Source organism: Chrysemys picta, chromosome 24 (genome assembly GCF_011386835.1).
Source record: "Chrysemys picta bellii isolate R12L10 chromosome 24, ASM1138683v2, whole genome shotgun sequence".
NCBI lineage: Eukaryota > Metazoa > Chordata > Testudines > Emydidae > Chrysemys > Chrysemys picta.
This window is the reverse complement of record NC_088814.1, coordinates 12,729,965-12,753,673: the sequence shown is the minus strand read 5'-3', so window position 1 is coordinate 12,753,673 and position 23,709 is coordinate 12,729,965. Positions and strand designations below refer to the sequence as shown.

The 23,709-nt window shown below is 56.7% G+C and overlaps 1 protein-coding gene across 1 annotated transcript in view; it reads right to left on the bottom strand.

The window, feature by feature from the left end:
* Positions 1 to 15,793: 15,793 nt before the first annotated feature.
* Positions 15,794 to 23,709, bottom strand: part of LOC101942093 (alpha-2-macroglobulin-like protein 1) — a 58,964-nt gene continuing 51,048 nt past the window's right edge. The window contains 8 exon segments of the mRNA XM_065577638.1: positions 15,794 to 17,252; positions 17,592 to 17,633; positions 19,130 to 19,232; positions 19,680 to 19,748; positions 20,172 to 20,262; positions 20,703 to 20,827; positions 20,978 to 21,193; positions 21,458 to 21,663. Of these exon segments, the coding sequence (XP_065433710.1) occupies positions 17,218 to 17,252; positions 17,592 to 17,633; positions 19,130 to 19,232; positions 19,680 to 19,748; positions 20,172 to 20,262; positions 20,703 to 20,827; positions 20,978 to 21,193; positions 21,458 to 21,663 (887 nt within the window). The 3' untranslated portion in view covers positions 15,794 to 17,217.

Below are 23,709 nucleotides of genomic sequence, written 5' to 3'. Positions count from 1 at the left end.
GTGGGAGGCCGCTGCCCAGGGGAGAGCAATTCAGGAGGTGGGTGAGTGTCAGGTATCAGGCCTGGGGCCCGTATCCCTTAGATCGGCGTCTGTGGAACAGCTCAGGTCTCTGTCACGGCCAGTCCTGGCATCACAGAGCCAATTCTGCCCTCGGTCACAGCTGGGCATCCCAAGACAGCCCCAGCCAACAACCCAAACAGGCTGCGCAGCCCCAGTGTGGTCTGGGCACAGCTGCGGGAGCGTCTCCCAGAGCAGCATTCGCCCCCCGGAAATCAGAGCTGGGACTGAGCGACTGGGGACAGCTCGTCCTGCCCCTCCCGACCCAGCCCTGTCCCCGGTCAGTGCAGGGCTTTCCCAGGGCTGGATTGAAATAACTCAGGGGGTGGGTCTGCAGCGCCCCCTGCTGACCAGGCTAATGGCTCTCACGATGAGGAAACGCCTGGCGGTGCCCAGCGACAGCCCATCACTGCTGTGGAGATGACAGGGAGCCACGTTCTATGATGTCTGGTGAGGGCCCAAGCGAGTGGGGGGGGAGTGGGGCACTCGGTGAGTGTGGGTCACAGCGACACAGCGCTGGCCTGAGAGACAGAGAGCACCATGGACTCTCCAGAGCAGCCCCACTGCTGCTCCCTGAGGGTTGGCAGGTTTAGTTCCCACACTGCTTAGGGAGTCCTGTATGTGCTGAGCGTGCAACGTCCCTCTGTGTGTTTGAACCTTCAGCACAGGCTGCTACTCCTTGCGCCACGGCATTATGTTCAGTGGCAACAGGAGCAGGTTGTTGTCCTGGGTGGGTGATGGGCTATTTGGCTCAGTGGGCTGGGTGGGACGGAGGTCCTGCTCCATGTGATCCCCCAGAGGTGCCATGGGCCGCTGGAGCCATGTTCTGTGCCCAGTGAGGGAAGCCCACACCTCTTGCTAGAGCAGCTCCCACTTGTTTCCAGGACAGGAGCTGGCGCTGCTGCTTTGGGGGTGGCGGCAGGAGGCGGCACTGTGGGAGGTTCGAGCTCAGTGATATTCAGGCAGGAACACAAGTGCCGGAGGGGAAATGGGGATTGTTCTGAACAGTTTATGTCAGTGGTTCTCTCTCCACCTGTGGCCCGAGGACAAACGGGGGCTGGCAAACTAGGTCTAAAGTGTCGTTCCTATAGAACAGTGGTTTTCAACTTGTGGTCTGAAGCCTCCTGGGAGTCCGCAGACTCTGTTTAAGATTTCCAAAGGGGTCTGCAGCTCCATTTGAAATGTTTTAGGGGTCCCCAAATGAAAAAAGGTAGAAACCCCGGGGTTCCTATCTAAGCAATATCTGAATGGAATCTGATGGAACAAAGAAAAGCCAATTCTCCAGCCTGAGGGCTGAATATCAAAAACCCACTGCAAAAAATGGCGGGGTGAGAGCATCTCAAAGAAAAGACTGCGAGATGATTTTATCATGGAAAGGGTCAGGCAGCTGTGACAGACCCAGACCAGTGAGGTACAGGAGTCTGGTAGAGGGCAAATATACTGGTCACTGGATGAGTAGTTTTCTGTTCCCTGAGTGACCAGAGCAGGGGCTGCACTAGAGTAATCAGGAACCTGCTAGAACCAGTTAAGGCAGGCAGGCTAATTAGGACACCTGGAGCCAATTTAGAAGAAGCTTCTAGAAGCAATTAAGGCAGGCTCATCAGGGCACCTGGGTTTTAAAAAGGAGCTCACTTCAGTTTGTGGGGTGAGTGTGAGGAGCTGGGAGCAAGAGGTGCAAGGAGCTGAGAGTGAGAGGGTGTGCTGCTGGAGGACTGAGGAGCACAAACGTTATCAGACACCAGGAGGAAGGTCCTGTGGTGAGAATAAGGAAGGTGTTTGGAGTAGGCCATGGGGAAGTAGCCCAGGGAGTTGTAGCTGTCATGCAGCTGTTACAGGAGGCACTATAGACAGCTGCAGTCCACAGGGCCCTGGGCTGGAACCCGGAGTAGAGGGTGGGCCCGGGTTCCCCCCAAACCTCCCAATTGACCTGGACTGTGGGTTCTCCCAGAGGGGAAAGTCTCTGGGCTGTTCCCCAACCCACATGGTGAATCTCTGAGGCAAGAAAATCCGCCAATAAGTGCAGGACCCACCAAGATAGAGGAGGAACTTTGTCACACAGCCTAAATAGAGGGGCTGCTATTAGCTCCCCCATAAACATCACTGGGAACAGGAATTAAATACCACAAGCTCTGTTAGTGTAACGTTATCGTTACAGAAGCCAGGCCCGGGCAAAGAGAAAGAGAAATACCTTTTTGTGACTGCCCCCTGGCTGTACACTGGACAATACCGTCTTTCAATATGGGAGCACTTCCTATTCCCCAAATATTAAAGTCCAGTTCTCCTGCCCCTTAGGCCTTGTCTACACTGCCAAGTTTCTGCTCAGTAAAGCAGCTTCTTCTTCGAGTGCTTGCTCATATCAATTCAAATTAGGTGTGCGCATGCTGCGTGCATGATCGTCGGAAGATTTTTACCATAGCAACACTCGTTGGGTCAACTGAGGGCCCCCCTGGAGTGGTGTGCTTATGGCGCCAGATATATGCCCCTGCCGACCCAGCGCCCCCTCAGTTCCTTCTTACCGCCTGTGATGGTCGTTGGAACTGTGGAGCGTGGCTTAGCTGAACTCCACTTCCCTAGCATATAGTGTAGCACTCACTAATAGTTGTAAATAGTTTTAAAAGTAATTATTAGTTATTGTTTTAGTGTAAATAGTAGTTGGGGGTAAGTGGCTCCTCCCCTTCCCTCCTTCCCAGTACCCGGGCTGATGCCTAGATCTCCGGGTTTCAAACTGCTCGGCCTGCCTTAAGCCGATGCCTATGGGAGAGCCCCACAACTCCTGTTTGAAGTGCCTGGAGGAATCCCACCAGTCCGATAAGTGCCACATTTGCAAGGCATTCAAGCCAGGGACTAAAAAGGAGCAGGACTTTCGCTTGAAGCCGCTCCTTATGGAAGTGGCACTTAGCCCAATGTCCTCGGCTCCATGCTGAGACCCGGCGCCAACTTCGTCGGTTCAAAGCGCGCCTGCAGCACTGGAAGTGTCAGCACTGCGTCCGGACACCAGCAAAGACTCCTGGCACCAGGCATCTCTGGCACCTCTACCAGTGCGGCGCTGTTCACTGTCTCTGGGACTGAAGAAGCAGCAGAAACAACCCGCTGCTCCCTTGCAGTTGCCGGCATCGCCTGTCTCTCCCTCAGAGCCATGTCCCGTGTTGGACCATCCCGCAAAGGCACCAACCCCGGTACTGTTGACTCCGGCGCCAGAAGAGCCGTCGAGTCTGGTACACGTAAGCTCCCCAGTGCGTACCGTGGTCGAGCTCGGGCTGCCGTCCACTCCGGAGACTTTCTCCACGGCACGCGACCTGATTGCGCTCACCGAGCCAAGACCGTCGCAACCTTCGGTGCCGCTGGTATGGGCTGTTCCCTCAAAAGGAAAGCCCTCCATGATGCGTCCTCCGTCGCAGAGTGACACAGGACGGCACCAATCCCGGTCCCAGTCACGGTCCCGATCCAGACGCTAGTCTCATTCACGGCACTGCTTGCAGTCCCAGCACCGGTCACCATCTCGGTGCCGGTCGCACTTGCGGCGTCGCTCCACCTTGCAAAGATCTTCTTCCCGGTACGGTTGGTAACAGTGTAGCTCCCAGCACTGATCTCAACACTGCCCTGGGCACCGAGCTACTCTGAGTCGATCCCGGCACCATTCCGCCCATAGATCTTTGTCGAGGTCAAGATCTGCCTCCCGGCACCGATATGACCGCCGGTCCTGATCAGGATCGCGGTACCGCTGGAGACCACAGTGCCGATCCCCATCTCCACGGCGTGGGGCGGTACCTCACGACAAGGCGAGCCAGCATACACGCTCAGCTCCACCTTGGCCATTCCGTCCCACCTCAAGGTCATCCCAGGCAGAAAGTGGCTACCATGTCCAGGACCAAGATGCAGACGGTGCTAACCAATGGCATGACAAGGGACATTACCCTGGTCAGAGACCTCCGCAATGGTCCTTTTGGACCCCTCGGGTATACCATCAGTCCCAAGGTGTTCCCTCGGGGGCTTCTTGCTCTGCCCACTCGGAGCCCCTAGTGTCGGAGGCCACTGTGAGTCACCCTCCCCCAGGTGGTTCGGAGGCGACGGCTCTACCCTCAGCTCAGGCCCATGCCCCCAGCATGGTGGACCTAGGGCAGCTGGACCCTCCCCAGCAAGACCTTCCCCAGGACCCGTGAGTCCCAGGTATTTCCTCCTCCTCTTCGCCTGACGAGGCAGTGGTGGGTACGTCCTCCTCTGGCCCCCCACCTATAGACCTCCGTGCACACCAGGAGTTGCTCCGCAGGGTGGCACAAAACATGAACCTCCAGATGGAAGAGGTGGTGGAGGTCGAGGATCCTGTAGTGGACATTCTCTCGGCCGACACCCCGACCAGGATAGCCTTTCCCTTTATCCGGACCATTCAGGCTAATGCCACTACGATCTGGCAATCTCCGGCGTCTATTCCTCCTACTGCCAAAGGGGTGGAGAAGAAGTACTTGGTTCCCTCCAAGGACTACGAATACTTGTACATTCACCGCCAGCCATGCTTCCTCGTTGTACAGTTGGTTAACGAGAGGGAAAGAAACGACCAGCAAGCTCCCGCTCCTAAATCCAAGAACGCTAGACGCCTGGATATATTTGGGCGCAAAATTTACTCTGCTGGTGGTTTGCAGTTCAGGGTGGCCAACCAGCAGGCCCTCTTGAGCCGCTACAATTATAATACCTAGAACTTGATGCAAAAGTTCGAAGAGCTTATTCCTCAGGAGTCTAGGGAGGAGTTCGGGGCCCTAGTAGAGGAGGCCAAGAAGGTAGCCAGAACATCTTTACAAGCCTCAATAGATGCGGCAGACTCGGCAGCTAGGACTCTAGCCTCGGGTGTAGCTATGCGCCACATCTCGTGGCTACAGGTCTCTGGTCTCCTACCGGAACTCCAGCAGACTATTCAGGACCTACCCTTCGATGGCCATGGTCTGTTTTCGAACAAGACAGACTCTGGACTTCAGAGTCTGATGGACAACCGGGCCATCATGCATTCACTGGGTATGCCTACCCCGGTGACGCAGCGTAGGCCCTTCCGACCCCAACCCCAGCGCATCTACCCTAATCCCCGGCCGAGACAGGACTTCTCTCGAAGACGCGGCCGGGGTGGTAGGCGGAGACAGTCTGGTCCTCAGAGGGGCCAGAACCAGCCCCCCCACCCCCCGAAACCATTGGCGGGGTATAAACAAAATGTTTGAAGATGCGCACGAGGGCAGAGCATCAGTCTCCTTCCAGGATCCTTCCCTGCCTTTTAACAACCGCCTCTCCTATTTCCTCCCTGCGTGGTCCCATATAACATCAGACCGCTGGGTCTTATGTATGGCGGAAAGTGGATACCGCCTTCAATTTGTTTCACCCCCCCACCCTTCCTCCCTGTCCCTCTTCAGAGACCCATCTCACGAGCAACTCCTTATACAGGAGGTGCAAACACTCCTAGCTATCAGAGCTATAGAGGAGGTTCCAAGGGAACTGAGGGGCAGGGGGTTTTACTCTCTTTATTTTCTAGTTCCTAAGGCAAAGGGTGGGCTACGGCCCATCCTGGACCTGCACCGACTCAACAAATTCATGGTAAGGTTGAAGTTTCGCATGGTTTCCCTGGGGACCATTATTCCTTCCCTGGATCCTGGAGACTGGTACGCCGCCCTCAACATGAAGGACGCATACTTCCACATAGCGATTTACCCACCGCACAGGTGCTTCCTTCGCTTTGTGGTCAACCAACAGCACTTCCAATTTACCGTCCTCCCCTTCGGCCTATCCACGGCACCAAGGGTCTTTACAAAGTGTATGGCCATCGTAGCTGCCTCACTCCGTCAACATCGGATCCAAGTGTTTCTGTACCTCGACGACTGGCTCATTCGGGGTCGTTCCAAGGACCAGGTGCAATCTCATGTTCAGTTCACCATGAGCTTGTTCAGACAGCTGGGTCTGCTGCTCAATGTCGAAAAGTCCACTTTGGAGCCAACCCAAAAAATAGACTTAATCCGATCAGTCCTGGATTCTAATCTCGCCCGGGCGTGTCTACCACATGCCCGCTTCCAGTCCATGGCGAGCATTATCCATGGCCTCCAAAGTTTCCCGACCTCGACAGCACGGACGTGCCTCGGTCTCCTGGAACACATGGCATCTTGCACCTTTGTGACCAGACATGACAGACTGCGCCTCCGTCCACTTCAGTCCTGGCTCTCAACCGTATACCACCCAGGCTGGGACAACATGGGCACAATGGTCACGGTACCGCAGGAAGTCTTAACCTCCCTGGTCTGGTGGCTGAACCCCAACTCGGTATGCGAAGGGGTACCATTCCATGCCCCGCAGTCCTGCCTGGTCCTAACCACGGACGCATCATCTTTGGGTTGGGGTGTCCACCTTGCGGGCCTTCACACACAGGGCCTTTGGTCCACACAAGAGATATCCCTACACATCAACGTACAGGAGCTGAGAGCAATGCGCCTGGCGTGCCAAGTGTTCCATAAGCACCTTCAGGGCCATTGTGTTGCAGTTCTGACAGACAACACAATGGCCATGTTTTATATCAACAAACAAGGGGGAGCGTGATCATCCCCCCTTTGTCAGGAAGCCATTCACCGGTGGGAGTTCTGCATAGCCCACTCGATCAACCTAGTGGCGTCGTTTCTCCCAGGAGTCCAGAACACCTTGGCGGACCACCTCAGCAGGTCCTTCTGAGTGGTTGATTCGCCCGGACGTCATACACTCTGTTTTACGGAAGTGGGGGTTTCCCCAGATAGACCTATTCACCTCTCGCGAGAATTGGAAGTGCCAGGTGTTCTGCTCTCTCCAGGGACGCTCCCTGGGTTCCCTGTCAGATGCCTGCCTGATACCGTGGACAGACCACCTGTATTATGTCTTTCCTCCATTCCCGTTAGTCCACAGGGTCCTTCTCAAGTTGCACAGAGACAGGGCCCGCTTAATTCTGATCGCCCCGGCGTGGCCAAGGCAGCATTGGTACACCACACTCCTCGATCTGTCGGGGACCACCCCAATCCCACTTCTGTTGTGGCCGGATCTGATCACTCAGGAGCACGGCCGACTCTGTCATCTGGACCTGCAATCCCTCCACCTCACAGCATGGATGCTGCATGGCTAACTCAATCTGATCTGCGTTGCTCCCGCTCGGTGCAGCACGTACTCTTGGGTAGCAGAAAGCCCTCTGCTAGGCCCATGTATTTGGCCAAGTGGAAGCGTTTCTCCTGCTGGTGTGCCCTGACCAATACTGCCTCTTTGGAGGCACGAGTACCTACCATCTTAGACTACCTCTTGTCCTTGAAACAGCAGGGCCTGGCAGTTTCATCCATCAGAGTACACCTAGCAGCAATTTTGGCCTTCCACCCAGGCGAAAATGGGTGCTCGGTCTTCTCCAATCCTATGGTCAGTAGGTTCCTCAAGGGACTAGAACATCTGTATCTGCAAATTTGGCATCCGGCCCCTACGTGGGACCTCAACCTGGTCTTATCCAGACACATGGGTGCCCCGTTTGAGTCGATGGCCACCTGCTTGTTCCTGTACCTTTCCTGGAAGACAGCCTTCCTCGTAGCTATCACCTCGGCGAGGTGTGTGTCAGAGATTAGAGCCCTCACGTCGGACCCACTCTATACGTGTTCCATAAGGACAAGGTACAGCTGTGACCACACCCTGCCTTCCTTCCTAAGGTGGTGTCTGCCTTCATGTCAACCAAGACATATTCCTTCTAGTCTTTTATCTGAAGCTGCACGCTTCTTGACAAGAACAACAGCTTCACTCCCTGGACATTCACAGGGCCCTTGCCTTTTACATCGAATGAATGAAACCTTTTAGGAGGACAACCCAACTGTTCGTAGCTGTGGCAGACTGGATGAAGGGCCTTCCGGTCTCCACCCAGCGCATCTCGTTGTGGATCACATCATGCATCCGTGTGTGCTATGACTTGGCTAGTGTCCCAACTACGCCAGGCCCAGGCAAAGAGAAAGAGAAATGCCTTTTTGTGACTGTCCCCTGGCTGTACACAGGACAATACCGTCTTTCAATACAGGATCACTTCCTATTCCCCAAATATTAAAGTCCAGTTCTCCTGCCCCCTTAGGCCTTGTCTACACTGGCAAGTTTCGGTGCAGTAAAGCAGCTTTCTGTGGTGTAACTAGTGAGGTGCACACATGGCAAAGTCACTTAAAGCACAGAAACTGCACAGTTGCAGCGCTGTAACAAAACGACCCCGCCGAGAGGCGTATAGCTTTCTGCGCCAGGGCTACAGCGCTGCGCTGCCACTATAGACACCCTGGTCAATTGCAGCACTTTGATTGGCCTCGGGGTGGTGTCCCACAATGCCTGTTCTCACCTCTCTGGTCATCGGTTTGAACTCTACCACCCTGCCCTCAGGTGACCAACCGTGAGCCCCACCCCTTAAATTCCTTGGGAATTTTGAAACTCCCCTTCCTGTTTGCTCGGTGACACATTCAGTGGTTTCATCCAATCACTCCAGGTGACCATGCCTCCTCCACGCACCAGGCGATCCCCCGCTTGGAGCAGTGCCGAGCTGCTGGGCCTCATCGGCATTTGGGGAGAGGAGGCTGTCCAGTCCCAGCTGTGCTCCAGCCATAGGAATTATGATACCTATTGTCAGGAAGGAGTTAAAATTTAGCCAGCAGACAAGACAGAAACCGCAAATTAAGTAAGAAAGCTGGGAAGCAAGGACATAGTTTCTGTCAATATGTGATAACTTAGGTACTTAAATATTTACCCAGTGCCTCAGCTTATTAGTAAGAAAGGACAATGCTGACCACCCTCAAGGCCCCCGGATATTTGTAAGCACTTATCACTACCCCTCCCCACTCTGCCCACCTCCCACCCCGCCACTTCGCCCTGAAAGCAGTCACAAATAACTGATGTAATTAGGATGGGTCTATACGTATGTATTGTTTTTACTGTTATTTTTGTTAAGTTTTTTTTTTTGTAACCATGTTTGCCCCTGTAAGTACAAAATAAATGTAAATGCATAAATAAAAAATTGTATATAATGGGTCACTATGACACCATATTTTTGAAGCTGTTTACCAGTCTTCCTGGTGCCATTAATAAACCCCTCCAGTACTGTCTGTGCTTGCCTAATTCTTGAGGAAAAGAATCTTTTTGCCTAACACTATGGACAGATTTCACGATGACAGAAAGGGGCCATGACCGGGACACACTGCAGTGCAGGGTCATAGTGAAGGTGCTGCGGAACGCCTACCACAAGGTGCGGGAGGCAAAACGCCGCTCTGGTGCTGCACCCATGAACTGCCGGTTCTACAAAGAGCTGGATGCGATACTTGGTGGCAACCACACCTCCACTGCGAAGGCCACTGTGGATACTTCGGTGGCTCACGTGCCAGTCAAGAGTGCACTGAGCCAGGAGGAGGAAATCTTGGATGAGGATGTGGAGGGGGAGGGGGACACAAAGGCAGAGGACGACTCGGAGGTCAGAGGTGCATGCAGCCAGGAGCTCTTCTCTCCCTAAGGAGGCTAGCCAGTCACAGCTGTTGGAGTTTGGCGAAGCACAAGCAGGAGAGGAGGCCCCTGGTAAGTGGCTTTGATTTGGACAATCGCTGAAGTGAGCTGTTGGGGGCAGGAGGGTTGCAGAAAGCAGGCTTGCGTCTGTATGATTGTGATGAATTGGGACTGTTCTTACTGTGGTTTTTGAATGCTGACAAGGGAGTGTGGCTAGGATAGTCTGCATTGGGGGATGGGAGACTGACTGACGGAGAATACCTGAGCATGCCTGAGGCAGACGGGGCTCTGACCTCCCAAGGGGGGCTGGGGTGCCCGGGGTCCCCAAGATGGACCTAACTGAGGGGGTCCTGTCATCTGTGCCTGCAAGACCTGTCTTGGACTGTGTCCCTGTCGTCTAAATAAACCTTAAAAAGAACAGGAGTACTTGTGGCACCTTAGAGACTAACAAATTTATTAGAGCATAAGCTTTCGTGGGCTACAGCCCACTTCTTCGGATGCATAGAATGGAACATATATTGAGGAGATATATATACACACATACAGAGAGCAGGAACAGGTGGGAGTTGTCTTACCAACTCTGAGAGGCCAATTAAGTAAGTGAAAAAAAACTTTTGAAGTGATAATCAAGCTAGCCCAGTACAGTACAGTATAGTACCTGTTCTTTTTGCGGATACAGACTAACATGGCTGCTACTCTGAAACCTGTAAATAAACCTGCTTTACTGGCTGGCTGAAAGTCATAGTGAATCGCAGGAAGCTGGGGGTGCAGGGCCCTGTGTCCCCCCACATTCCATGACAACTGGTGGCAGAGGTGGGATCTACTGCACCCCGTGGATGGCGCTTCCTGCAGTAAGTGACTGGGGAGCAATAAAACGAAGGGGGATCGACGGGGACCAGGTGGGCTGAAGAGTCAGAGAGAGACGGTTCAGGGGGCGATTAACCCCTGGGAGTGTGTGACCAGAGAGAAGGACTGTTGCAGTAACAGGGTCCCCCGGGGGATCGCAGCGAGCGGTCCCGGGGTGGAGGAGTCTGCAGCTCGACCCTGGCAGAGAGGTGGTGACCTGAAGAGGGGCTGGCACACTAGGGGTCCCCCTGGAACGGTGGAAAGCGGAGAGCGCAGGCCGGCAAGTGGCCAGCAGGAGGATGTATGCTAAACGCCTCAAGAGCGACCTGGTGGAGCTGTGCAGGCAGAGGGGCTACGCATTGGGAGGTCCACCAAAGAACAGCTGATTGCCCAGCTGGAGGAGAGGGATCACTTGGATGAACCGAGCCCTGTGCCTGAGAGAAGCCGCCCGGCGGATACAGCGTGAGCCCCGGGGCCTGACATGGCTGGGAGGGGTCAGACTGCTGCCGAGGACATCCCGAGACCCTGCCTACCTATGCCTAGGGGAGGGGTTAGGGGAAGCCCAGCGAATACTGAGGGCACCCTGACCCTGGCGGCCAGCAGGGGATCGTCCCGGCGGAGCTCCCCGTCCCTGGAACGGATGTGGCTGGAATGTGAATGGGAGATAAGACGAGAAGAGCTCGAGTTAAGGAAGCAAGAAATGAAGCAGGAGCGGGAATAGAAGGAGAAACAACGTCAGCATGAGCGGGACCAACGTCAGCATGAGCTGGAACTGGCCAGGCTGAGGAGCAGTGGGGCCCCAGCTGCGGTGAGTGAGGGGGGACCCAAGACTGCAAAGACCTTTGATAAGTGCTGCCTGGCCCAGCGTAAGGAGGGGGAGGACATGGATACCTTCCTGACAGCCTTTGAGAATACCTGCGAGCTGCTCCAGGTTGACCCTGCAGACAGGCTCCAGTTTCTCATCCCCTCACTGGACTCCACAGCCAGGGAGGTGTACAGCCGACTGAAAGGGGCAGAGACAGGGGACTACGAACTGTTCAGAAAGGCCCTGCTCCGCGAGTTTGGGCTGATCCCTGAGATGTACCGGCAAAGGTTCCGGAGTCAGCGTAAAACCCGTGAGGTCACATACCTACAACTAGCCAACCGGGCGCAGGGGTATGTCCACAAGTGGACAGCTGGGGCCCAAACTAAAGAGGACCAGCTTGACCTATTCGTACTGGAGCACGTGTATGAGCAGTGCCCATCCGACCTGAGGCGATGGTTGATGGACCAAAAGCCGGAGAACCCGCAGCACACAGGCCAGTTGGCCGACGAGTTTGTGAACAGTCGGGCAGTGGATAACAGGGAGGAGTCCCAAAGGAACAGTCCCACCACAACGCAGAGCGAGAGTCACCATGGGACCTCCCAGCGGGGAAATATGGAGAACGCCCGCCAAAGGGGAACATCCAGCGTCAGGTCCATCTGACCAGCTTGAGGGGACCCATGGGACATGGGCTGCTATCACTGTGGCCAGAGAGGCCACATATGGGCCCAGTGCCCCAGGCTCAGGGACAGACTGAGCGGACCCAACCCACAGAGGGTTGACTGGGTAGAGACCCAGCCGGACGAGGGGCAGCATTCCCCGGCCAGGGGGGCTGGCAGCGTACCACCTGCTAAGGAGGGAGGAGAGCTCCAGGCCAGCTCCTCAGGGGGGCTGGATGCTCCAGACTCAGGGTTTTTGGTTATACGGTGGGTGCGGGGCTGTCCCTCCGGAGAGAGTACCTTGTTCCCCTGGAGGTGGATGGGAGGAAGGTCAATGGATACTGGGATACGGGCTCAGAGGTGACGCTGGTCCGGCCCGAGGTGGTGGCCCCAGATCGGGTGGTGCCCGACACCTACCTGACCCTGACGGGGGTGGGTGGGACCCCATTCAAGGTGCCTGTGGCAAGGGTACACCTGAAGTGGGGGGCCAAGGAGGGCCCCAAGGACGTGGGGGTACACCCGTATTTGCCCACTGAGGTGTTGATGGGGGGGGGGAACCTGGAGGACTGGTCAAGCAACCCCCAGGGTGCCCTGGTTGTGACCCGCAGTCAGAGCCGGCAAGGGGCACTGCGCCCTGGCCCTGGGGATGGTGCCTTGCCTGAGGCGCAGGACCCTAACCTGGTGGGGAGGGAACACCCAGGGACACGGCTCAGGGAGGCTGCAGCTTCAGACCCAGCCGGCGAGAAAGAGCAGGTGGCCATCCCTGTCCCAGCTGCTGAGTTCCAGGCCGAGTTGCAGAGAGATCCCTCCTTGCGGAAGATAAGGGACCTGGCCGACCTCAGTGCAGTACAGACCATGGGACGAGGTGGCCGGAAAAGGTTCCTGTGGGAGAAGGGGTTCCTGTACCAAGAATGGGCTCCCTCAGGAAAAATGGAGTCAGGGGGGATCAGGAGGCAGCTGGTGGTACCCCAGAAGTATCGCCGCCAGCTGCTGTGCCGGGCCCATGACATTCCCTTCTCAGGGCACCAGGGAACCTGGCGTACCCAGCAGAGGCTGCTATGGAGCTTTTACTGGCCTGGGGTCTTTGTTACTGTCCGACAGTACTGCCGATCCTGTGACCCCTGTCAGAGGGGGAGGAAGGCCCGGGACAAGGGAAAAATGGCTTTAGGACCCTTGCCCAGCATAGAGGAGCCTTTCCAGAGGGTGGCCAAGGTTAAAAGGGGGGCTCTGAACCAAGAGAGCCCGAATCACTGACCTCCAGACTGGAACGCTGGGAGAAGACCAGGGCCGGCTTTAGGCCGATTCAGCCGATTCAGCTGAATTGGGCCCCGTGCCAAGAGGGCCCCGCGCCGCAGCTCTCCACCCCGCCCCCAGCTCACTTCCCCCTCCTCCCCTCCCCTGCACGCTCCGCCCCCTGCTCCTCCCCCCGCCCCTGCTTCCCGCGAATCAGAGGTTCGCGGGAAGTCTGAAAAGAAGCAGGGGCGGGCAGACAGGCTGGCAGCACCAGGTAAGCTGGGATGGTGGGGGGCATGAGAAAGGCTCCGGGGAGGCGCGGTGCGGCCCAGTCCAGCCCCGGCCGAGCACCTCCGGCCCCAGCAGCTCCAGCCCCGGGGCGCCAGCCCGGCCCGCTCAGCTCGGCTCCGGCCCAGGCCCCGCGGCCTGGTTCGGGCCCGGCCCGTGTCTGGCCCCCCAGCTCAGCTCCAGCCCGGCCCCCGTGGCTTGGCTACGGCTCAGGCCCTGCAGCTCGGCTCGGGCCTGGCCCCCCGGCTCAACTCCAGCCCGGCCCCGGCTGAGCGGCTCCGGGCCAGACCCAAGCCCCACGACCCCGGCTGGAGCTCCGGCCGGAGCGGGGCCCGATTCCTGGGGGCGGGGCTTGCGGCAAGCCACGCCCCCAGGAATCGGGCCCTGCTCTTGCTAAAGCCGGCCCTGGCGAAGACCCCAGCCCAGTTGGAACCACAGGGGTATTGGGGTGGGAAAAGGGCACAGGCCACATAAATCTTCCCACATGCAAACTACGAGTGCCATCGAGCACCCCAGACCTAAGGGGAGGCGTGAAACTGGAGGGGCCTGGTGTAATTCTCACCAAGAAATGGGAGGGATGCTGGGGCATCCACGGGAACGGGGGTAGGTTCGAACTTCCCCGGGTCAATGGCTAAAGTGACCCCGCTCAGTTCGGTCTCGAAGGGGGGAGAGATATGACGAACTGGGACTGTTCTTACTGTGGTCTTTGAATGCTGACAGGGGAGTGTGGCTAGGATAGTCTGCATTGGGGGATGGGAGACTGACCCATGGAGAATACCTGAGCATGTAACATGAGAACCCAGGAAGGGGTTAGAGGCCAGGTGACACCTTTGCCCAGGGAAACTGAAAAAAAAGCTGTGGGAGGGGTCGCTGAAGGGAGAGTTTCAGGAGCTGGCTAGGGACTTGGCTGGGAGGCAGACAGGGCTCTGACCTCCCAAGGGGAGCTGGGGTGCCCGGGGACCCCAAGATGGACCTAACTGAGGGGGTCCTGTCATCTGTGCCTGCAAGACCTGTCTTGGTCTGTGTCTCTGTCGTCTAAATAAATCTTCTGCTTTACTGGCTGGCTGAGAGTCATGGTGAATCGCAGGAAGCCGGGGGGTGCAGGGCCCTGTGTCCCCCCACACTCCGTGACAATGATGCATGTACAACCACATGTCTAGTCTGAGCGGCGGAACAGGGTGTTGATTGACTCCCTCACTTCACGTGAATCTGCCTCAGAGATCTCCACGAAACTCTCATGGAGATACTGGGCAATCCGCTGCCACAGGTTCTTTGGCAGAGCTGCTTTGTTTCTTGCCCCATTAACGGTAACTTTCCCGCACCACTCTGCTGTCAGGGGGAAAGGGGGCATTGCTGCACACAGGCGAGCTGCATAAGGGCCAGGGCGGAAGCCGCAGTCTTAGAGACGACCCTCCCTTGATTCCCTGCTTACCCTCAGCAGCGAGATATCTTCCATAACGAACACAGCCTGTGGAAAATGTGGGCACAGTAATGATTATAAGCCTCCCCCCCCCTACAGTGCAGGCTCTCTCCAAGAGCCACGTGCCCAGTGTACAGTATGGTCCTGGAACACTGATTTCCCCTGCCCCTGTGGCTACTCACCAGTTTGGGGGTCTTGTGGCTCACGTGTGCTTGCCTGGGGTCAGCCAGTTACTGACAGGTATGTGAATAGTGGCTGTGTTTTAAATCACTGAATCAGTGCTCTGTGTGTTGCAAACAATACTGCTTCTGTAAAATGTTGCATTTTGGCTTCACAGATATGACCTTGGGAGCCAGCCTCCCTCTTTGTGATCACCGGCTGAACAGCTGCACGGAATTAGAAAGCGGCCACAAAGAACTAAAGAGGACTTTCTGCGTGATGTCATGATGCACTCCACAGCCGAAAAACAAGAATTGAAGGAGAGGCGGGACACCGAGAAGAGGGATCCAAAGGAGAAGGCGGTGCGCCAGAACGAAGCCCCGGAGCTTCTCTTAGACATTATGGAGCACCAAGTGGACATGGTCTAGGCACTACTAGCACTGCAAACAGAGCAGCTCCACGCCCGCCCTCCCCTGCAGCTGCTGTTGCAAATCTCTTTCCCATGCTCCCCCCAGACACCGCCAACACACCCATATCAACCTCCTGGCTCCAGTCTGTACCTGCTGCATTCCACTCCTCCCCAACACAGTCCAACCCTGTGGACTCCTAGAACCCAAAGCACTCAACACCCATCCCTCTGCAGTTTAGCCCTGCTGAAGTACAGTATCTGCTGCACTGTACTCCAAGGGACAAGGTTGCATATGATACCTGGATGTACACAAATCTTTAATCGTCCCGGGATCCCACCTCTTCCTGGGACCCTCCCTTCCCCCATCCCCCACAGTGCTGATGTGGTTTTTTTGTTTGTTTCTCTCCTCCGGTTGTTGTTTTTTAATAAAAGAATTGTTTTGGTTTTAAAAGAATCTTTATTCCATTAACTGAAACCAAACAGAGCCCTGCAAAGCAACAGGTAATTTTCTTAAACCTTCATAGTGCATCGTCTGCACCTGTTACAATCACCTCCTAGCATTACAAGCACTGCACTCCCGAACATAGCAACAAATATTAGTGGCTTTCAGATTCAAATTGCTGCCTCAGGGCATCCCTAATCCTTATGGACCTGAGCTACGCCCCTCTAATAGCCCTGGTCTTTGGCTGTTCAAATTCAGCCTCCAGGCACTGAGCCTCAGCGGTCCAGCCCTGAGTGAGGCTTTCACCCTTCCCTTCACAACTATTATTGAGTGTATAGCACGCGACTATAAGCATAGGAATATTGTCATCGGCCAGGTCCAGCTTCCCATAAAGGCAGCACCAGCGGGCCTTTAAATGCCAAAAGCACACTCAACAGTCATTCTGCACTTGCTCAGCCTGTTTTTGAACCGCTCATTGCTGCCGTCAAAGTTCCCCGTGTATGGCTTCATAAGCCACAGCATTAAGGGGTAGGCAGGGTCTCCCAGGATCACAATGGACATTTCGACTTCCCCTACAGTGATCTTCTCGTCCGGGAAGAAAGTCCCAGGTTGCAGCTTCCTGAACAGACTAATGTTCCGAAAGATGCACGCGTCATGCACCTTTCTGGACTAGCCTGCGTTAATGTCTGTGAAACTCCCACGGTGATTCACAAGCGCCTGGAGAACCACAGAGAAATACCCCTTGCGATGAATGTACTCGGTGGCTAGGTGATCTGCTGCCAGAATTGGAAAATGCATGCCATCTATTGCCCCTCCGCAGTTAGGGAAGTGCATGTTGCCCAGAGTTGAATTGGTTCATTTTCATGTAGATGTGTGTAACGAGGGCAGCTCTGCCAGGCGGGGCTGGAACCCGGGAGGCTGTCGCTGACGCTGCCTGACCCAGGGTTAAAGCCAAACCCCACAGCAATGACCGAAGGGCTGGGGAAGGAGACAGAGCCACGGTCCCAGGATCTCGCTGCTCTAAGGATGCACAGGAACCGTGTGAGGAGCAGCAGCAGGGCAAGAACAAAGCAACAAAACAGCCTCACAAAGAGGTGGGTTTTTGTATTTTGTTTTACACTGAACCTGCTGCTCCAGGCAGGATGGGCAGCAAACCCCAGGGGTCCCCACTGCAGCCACTGGTCCCTGCGTGTGACAGACAGCTGGGATCACGCGGGCCGGTCTGCAGGCTGAGAGATGGGAGAGCAGGTGGGATGTTTGCAGAGCGAACAGGGAGGCGCTGGCTGAAGAAGGTGCTAAGGGGGATAGTGCAGCTGGTTCAGGGAAGAGCAGCAGCTGAGACGAGGCCTGTCCATGCCCCCCCGATCCTGGGGTGTCGGCTGCCGGCGCGGGGCTCTTGGGACAGGAGGGGAGGGGGCCTCATTGAGAATTTCCCATCATGTAGGCATCAGGGGCTTTAAACAAACACAAACATCCCCTGAGACAGGATCAAAATCACCCCCACACACCTGGCACACACCTGTAGACATGGACCCCCAGAACTCTCCCAACCCCCACAAAGACTCTCCCCTCAGAGTCACCCCCCGTCCTCAAGACAGATTCCCTTGTGTCCCACATAGACCCTTCCCGCAAGATGTCTCTCCCCCCACACACATGGTCCTGGTGGGTTCCATGCTCCCATCTCCCCCTCCTTTGCCATCTACAACACACACAGACCTCTCCAGCCCATGGACTCTCCCCCCCCCACATAAAGTTGTAAGCACTGGAGTAGTGTGTGGGTGCATCACACCTACCTGAGCCGCAGGGGGCGCTGTACTCAGCCTCTGTGTGTTCACCTGCAACACAAGGGATGTAAGGAATGGAGGAGAGACCCAGTGGAGGGATGAGAACCCCTCCCCCGAATCCCACACAGGCAGAGTCTGTTACCCCAGCCCCAGAGGATCCCTGCTGTAGGTCTGAGCCCTAGAAGGGAGTGAGAGGTCGCCCCCAGCTGTCTGAATGGGGCTGTGCGCTCTCTCCCATCCCCCATCTCCAAGTAAGTCAGATGGGCCCAGAAATTATCACTCAGTCACCCCTCAAAACGCTCATGGAAACCGTCCTGCCACCTCCTGGGCCCAGGACAAAGGGTTCTGGGGGCATCTGAGAATCTGGATGGTAGAGGAAATATGGGTGGCCCTAAAGGGGGGGGAGGTGACGAAGTGGGGGAATTTCTTGTTTTTCCTTCGTTTTCCAATGGTTTACATGCAGATGGGGTGGGACTCAGTGTCCCCAAGTGTTACTGGTTTAACAAGGTGAGGGGAGATGGAGTTTGCTGTTACAGAGGACCAGAGAGGGAATTTGGGACCCCAGCCGATGGCCTGGAGGATGGACACCCCAGCAACTGGTGACCTTATGATCTGGTGACCCGGAGGCCCGGCTCAGGAGTCGCAGCCAGTTGTGGCCAGTGGGAGGACAATGGGCTGTAAAGAGAGGACCCCGATGACCTGACCAGCTGGTTCCAGCCAGAGGGGGCCAGAGGACAGAAGAGAGGCGAGGAGGACCAGGCGTCCCAGTTTACAAACCTGTTTACCTGGAGAGAAGACAATGGACAGAGGCAGGGCTTGGGGCTGGGGATCTCAGATTCCCAGCTGGGAAGCAGGGGGGGTCAGGGCTGGAGAGGGGGAGCAGGCAGAGCCCACCTGGATGCAAGGGAGACTGGGATGTGCTGTGCTGAGGGAGGCCAGGCCTGAGAGTCACTCCAGGCTACAGAACAGGCTACAGAACAGGAGGCCGCGGGGGTCTAGAGCACGTGGAGCACGTGCCCACAGCAGAGACAGACATGCTAAGGCTCAGAGAGGTGCGGTTCCAGGAGGTGGAGGGGCTTAACCCTCGAGAGAGAGTTGACCCCCAAGAAAGGCTGTCGCACTGAAGGGGGTTCCCCCCCACAGACCACACGGGGCCAAGAGTGGGCACGATCTGTGAGTCCATGACAAGGGGAACTCGCCTGCTCCTGCTGGGATGGTTCCAGTTACACCAGCCCCATGCGCCCCACTAGCCCGACAAGCACATGGCTGCCGTGTCCCGCCAGGTGAGCCGACTCCACAGATCGAGCCTGGGAACACGCCCCCAGCAGGTGTCTCCAGCTTGACCCCCGCAGGCCCACGGCGGGTCGGCTGCCAGTCTCTGCCCAAGTGCTGTGTCCAGGCCCGAGCAGGAGGGTGAGATCAGCCATGGAAAAGAGTCACAGGGAGCAGGGGGGATTGCAATGGCACGACCCTCTACCCAGGCACTGGTTGTGCCACAGAGCCCAGGAGAGCGGCTGTAAAGGTGGTGGATCGCGGGCGGGACTCACCCGTCTCGTAGTAATCATACAGTCTCACTGGGGCTGCTCTGAGATTCTTCACAGGGAAATCTTGCTCCAGGGAGAAGGTGAAACTCACCGCCTCCTTCGTCAGCTACCGAGAGAGCGACAGAGCGAGCGCCTGGGTTGAACGTCTGCACTGGCAGCTTGAACCCCCTCCTCCCCGAGACTCACACTGGCCCAGCCGCTTCCCCCTGTCCCTGTGGCCTGGAGCAATGAGAAAATGCTCCCCCCGAATCCCTGTTCCACCCTCCTGCAAAATGTGACCTCCTTTCATCACACTCAGGGCCCAGTTCCAGCCCCCAACCCTGAGCTCCCTGTCGCTCCGTTCATGGCCCTCCCTGGGGTTTGGCTGAGTCTGGTCCCATCTCCCCGTCCTTTATGGAAACGGGTCACTTGGAACCAGGGAAAATTCCGTGACCCTACACCGTGCATGTGACACAGATCTCATGAGAGCAACTGTAATGGGGGTGGAGCCAGGGCAGGACACGCCCTCTCCATTCACACCAGGCCCTCGGAGCCCCAAGCCGCCCGCACTCACCTGGTCCAGATAGAGTGTCACCTGGTCATTCTGCACCTCCAGCCTCTTCACCAAACGCTGCTTCTCCAGCTAGGAGCAGAGGGAGGAAACGGCTGATCCTGGAACAGAGGGGCTGGGGCCGGAGTCACTGCTCTGCTGGGGGCTGGGACATGGGGCACCAAACGACCCCATGGCTGAGGGGCCTGGCTGCCACCCCCATGCCAGTCACACCTGAGCACTGGGTGTCTGCTGGGGGAGGGGCGGGAGTCTAGACATGGGCGTTGTGTTGTAGGGGGAGCTAAGCAGGGTCAGGACCTGCTCAGTGACTGGATGGGAGACCCAGGGCTGCACAGTGCCCCACTGCAGGGGGCAGGGCTCTGCAGGGGGAGCTCCCCCTGGGGGTCAGAGCTGCAATCTGTGCTCTCCTGGGAGTCTGGGCTCTCCCCCATGGTTCAGCCCCTGGTTTCATGCTGTGTGACTGGCCCGGCCTGTTCTCCTCCCTGGGAAGCTCACCTGCCGCAGGGACCTCTTGACGGGGGTGTAGCCGGACGGCAGCTTGACCTCGATGATGGCCATGTTGGTGGCTGGGCACTCCCCACTGTACCTGCAACAGAAGCCGTGCGCTGAGGTCGGGGTTTGCCCTGGATACAGACCACAGGGGGATGGAGGAGGAGGGGACGCCTCCCATCTTCTCGGCCCTGCAGGCATCTCTAATGCCGTCTGCCTGCTCTGGGCTGTGATCCCCGCTAGCCCCCAGCCAGCCCTGAACTCCCCAGGCAAGGGGCCCTGGCCCCAGGAGCTCCTTGGGAGCCGACTGTCCATTAGATCAGCCCCGGGACCAGCCCTTTAGTCCCTGGCACATTCCAAGGGGCCCCTGCCTCTGCCCTGAGCCCTGTGGGGGGATGGCTCCCCCGACGATCGATTCCAGCCCTGCCCTGGCCCTGCAGTGGGGCGGCTCTGCCCTGGCCATTTCCCCGCTGCCTGAGGCCTGTCCCTGCCCCCGGGCGCTCTGACCCAGCGGGGTTGGGGAGCTGGGGCTCGTACAGGGCGTGCAGCACGAGGCTGAAGCGGGATCTGGCGCTCTCGGTGCACTCCTTCGGCTCCGTCTCCACCCACAGGTCAAAGGTCGCGGCGCTCTTTGGGGGCGGCACGTTGTAGCGCAGAGTCAGCTGGGAGACAAGCAAGAGGGTTGGGGCAGAGCCTGCTGCCTCCGCCACAGCAGATCAGAGCCTGGGCCCAGAGTCAGGGGCCGTGGGGCAGGGCAAGGGCACAACCAGTCACTGCTGGGCCGGCTGGTCCCCAGGGGCTCCTGCACTCACCTGCACAAAGACACAGCCCTTGCCACTGGCCCGCACCGTGTACTGCCCGGGGATCTCCTGCAGGGCCGCTCGCTGCAGCACCAGCCGGTTGGCGTTCTCCACGTGGAATTGCTGCCGGGCCCCGGCCTGGGAGCTCACCGTCACCGACACAGCCCCGCTCGGGCTGTACGTCAGGGCTGCGTATTTAGCCAGGGCCTGCAGGGCCACCACCGTGTCCTGGGGAGGAGAGTCACCGAGCTGCTGTCACGCTCTGGAGAGAGGAGCCCGGCTCAGACTCACTGCACCAGGATCGGGACCCACCGGGGCGCTGAGACCAGGACCCCGGCTCCCAGTCCCTGAGGGCAGGGGGCTCTGCACCCAGGACTCCCTCTCCCAGGAAGGGCCCCAGCTCAGCTGTGAAGATGCAGCCCCCGGGGGGCTCCTGGCCCCTTCCTCCACCAGTCCCCCAGCGCTGGTTTGCCCCAAGGGCAGGGGTGTTACCTGCGTGGAGGAGAAGCCCCCATAGGGTTTCTGCTGCTTGGTGAGCCAGCGGACGATCTGGGCAGCGGTCCCCATGTCGGCAGCAGACACATTGGGCAGGGAGAGATAGGCCAGGAGCACGTAAGCCGTCATCTCCACCGACGGGGGCTGGTTCCCATAGGGGCTGGGCAGGGCCTTCACCTTCCTCTGCCAGTGGAGCTGTTCCCCTAGGAGAGGGGCCGAGGGAGGGACAGCCCCACGGCTGCAGTTACAACACAGTGGGTCATCCGTTTGTTTTCTAAAGGGGCCCCAGGGGCTTCCCAGGCCAGAAGGACGCCTGCCCCCCATTGAATGCAGCCACCTCTGGGGCAGGACATGGCAGCTGATTCACAGCACACAGGAGGACTACACAAGTGTAATGTGACACCGCTGGGTGGGTCGTCAGCAGGGACTGAACCCTGGATCTCTGACTCGAAACCCCTGAGCCTCTGCTCCCCAAGCTAAAAACTCAGCCGCGGTGGCTCACTGGCTGCAAGTGACTCCTAAACCTATGTGGTGTGGCCGCTCGGGGGCAAAGGTGGTGCTACCCAAAGGGGGGCCTGACAGGAATATTCCCCCCCCCACCAGCCCATTACAAATATTAGCTGCATTAAATCCACAAACCAAAAAATATCCCTGTGACTTTGCACTCCATATTCTTTATGAAAATATGCTTATGAGATGAATATGACGTCACTGAGATATACGTTACGCCAGATGGCTAATGTGAGATATCATTGGAAAGGTTCTGATTTACTAATGTGATTATCCAATTCGTATGCATGTATCATCTCTGTATCTAAAGTTAGGAATATGGACTACGTAACCATTACAACTGGGTGTGTATTGGGAAGGCATCCACTTATGACAGGCCATCAGATTTGATGGGCCATCAGGAACAACAAGACCATGAGGATACTAATCTCTCTCCCTGTTGGGAAGCATCCAGGGATGTAACTGTGACACTGCTAGGTCAGGTGGTCTTGTCACCTGATACTAAACATTACTTGGGACTTCTTGTAGCTTTCCACTGGAAGGGAAGTGGGGGCAAGTCTGGGAAACAAAGGATTCCCGCCTTATGTAAATACTAGTTAAGGGTGGGGAGGAAGGCAAATGTGGGGACTCCTCTTCATGGCCTGTCTGCCCAAAAAGAAAGACTGCTAAAACCACCTGGAGGGCAGGCAAGCGGGGAGTCCAGACTGAGACAGGGGTCCAGTCTGAAAAGAAATATAACTGGAACTCTGAACCACAGATACTTTGCAACCTGCCTAAAATAACATTTAGAGTAAGAAATTACATTTTGTAACCTGTTTCTTAAGTATATTGAGTTTAGCTTGTGTACTTTGTTTTATTTGCTCAGTAATCTGCTTTGTTCTGGCTGTTCTCTCTTATATTCCCTTACAACTCACCTTTTTGTAGGTAATAAACTTATTTCTCGTTTATAATCTAACCCGGTTTGTACACTTTCGAACTGGGGGGAGGGGGCAGGAAGTCAGGCACATCTCTCTTCACACTGAGGAAGAGGGCGGATTTTTATGAGCTTGCGCTGTGCAGATTTTTCTATACAGCGCCAGACACTATTATTCTGGGTTTATCTCCCAAAGGGGTGTGCACGTGAGTGCTGGGGGAGTCATCACACACAGAGCTGACATCAGTCTGTGTCTGCAGCTGGGTGTGGCCCTACCTGTGTGTGCTGCAAGAGGCCGGAGCGCCTAATTCAGCACCGCACGGAGGGAACCCAGGCTGGTGGAGCAGGAGAGGCTCAGGACTAGTCTACACTGGCAACACTAAAGCGCTACTGCAGCAGTGCTTTAATGTGCCTTGTGTGGTCCTCTCCCAGCGCTCTAAAAATCCCACCTCCACGAGGGGCGCAGCTCCCAGCGCCGGGGCACTGTCTACACTGGCGCTTTACAGCGCTGCAACTTGCTGTGATCAGGGCGTGTTTTCCCACACCCCTGAGTGAGAAAGCTGCGGCGCTGTTAATTGCCAGTGTAGACAAGTCCTCAGTGAAATCCCAGTACATCAGATGGTATCCCAGAAGCGGGGTCCAACCCATCACAATCCCAACCCCCCCCCGAAACCGACACCCTGGTAAACAGGCCACGTTACATTAGATGAACGGGTTTGGGGGGAAATACCAAACTGGGGGCCCCATGATCTGCTTGGGGCCCTAAGCAATTGCTTAGTCTGCTTATGCCTCATGCAAACACTGCTAGAGGGGGGCAGAGAGCCCC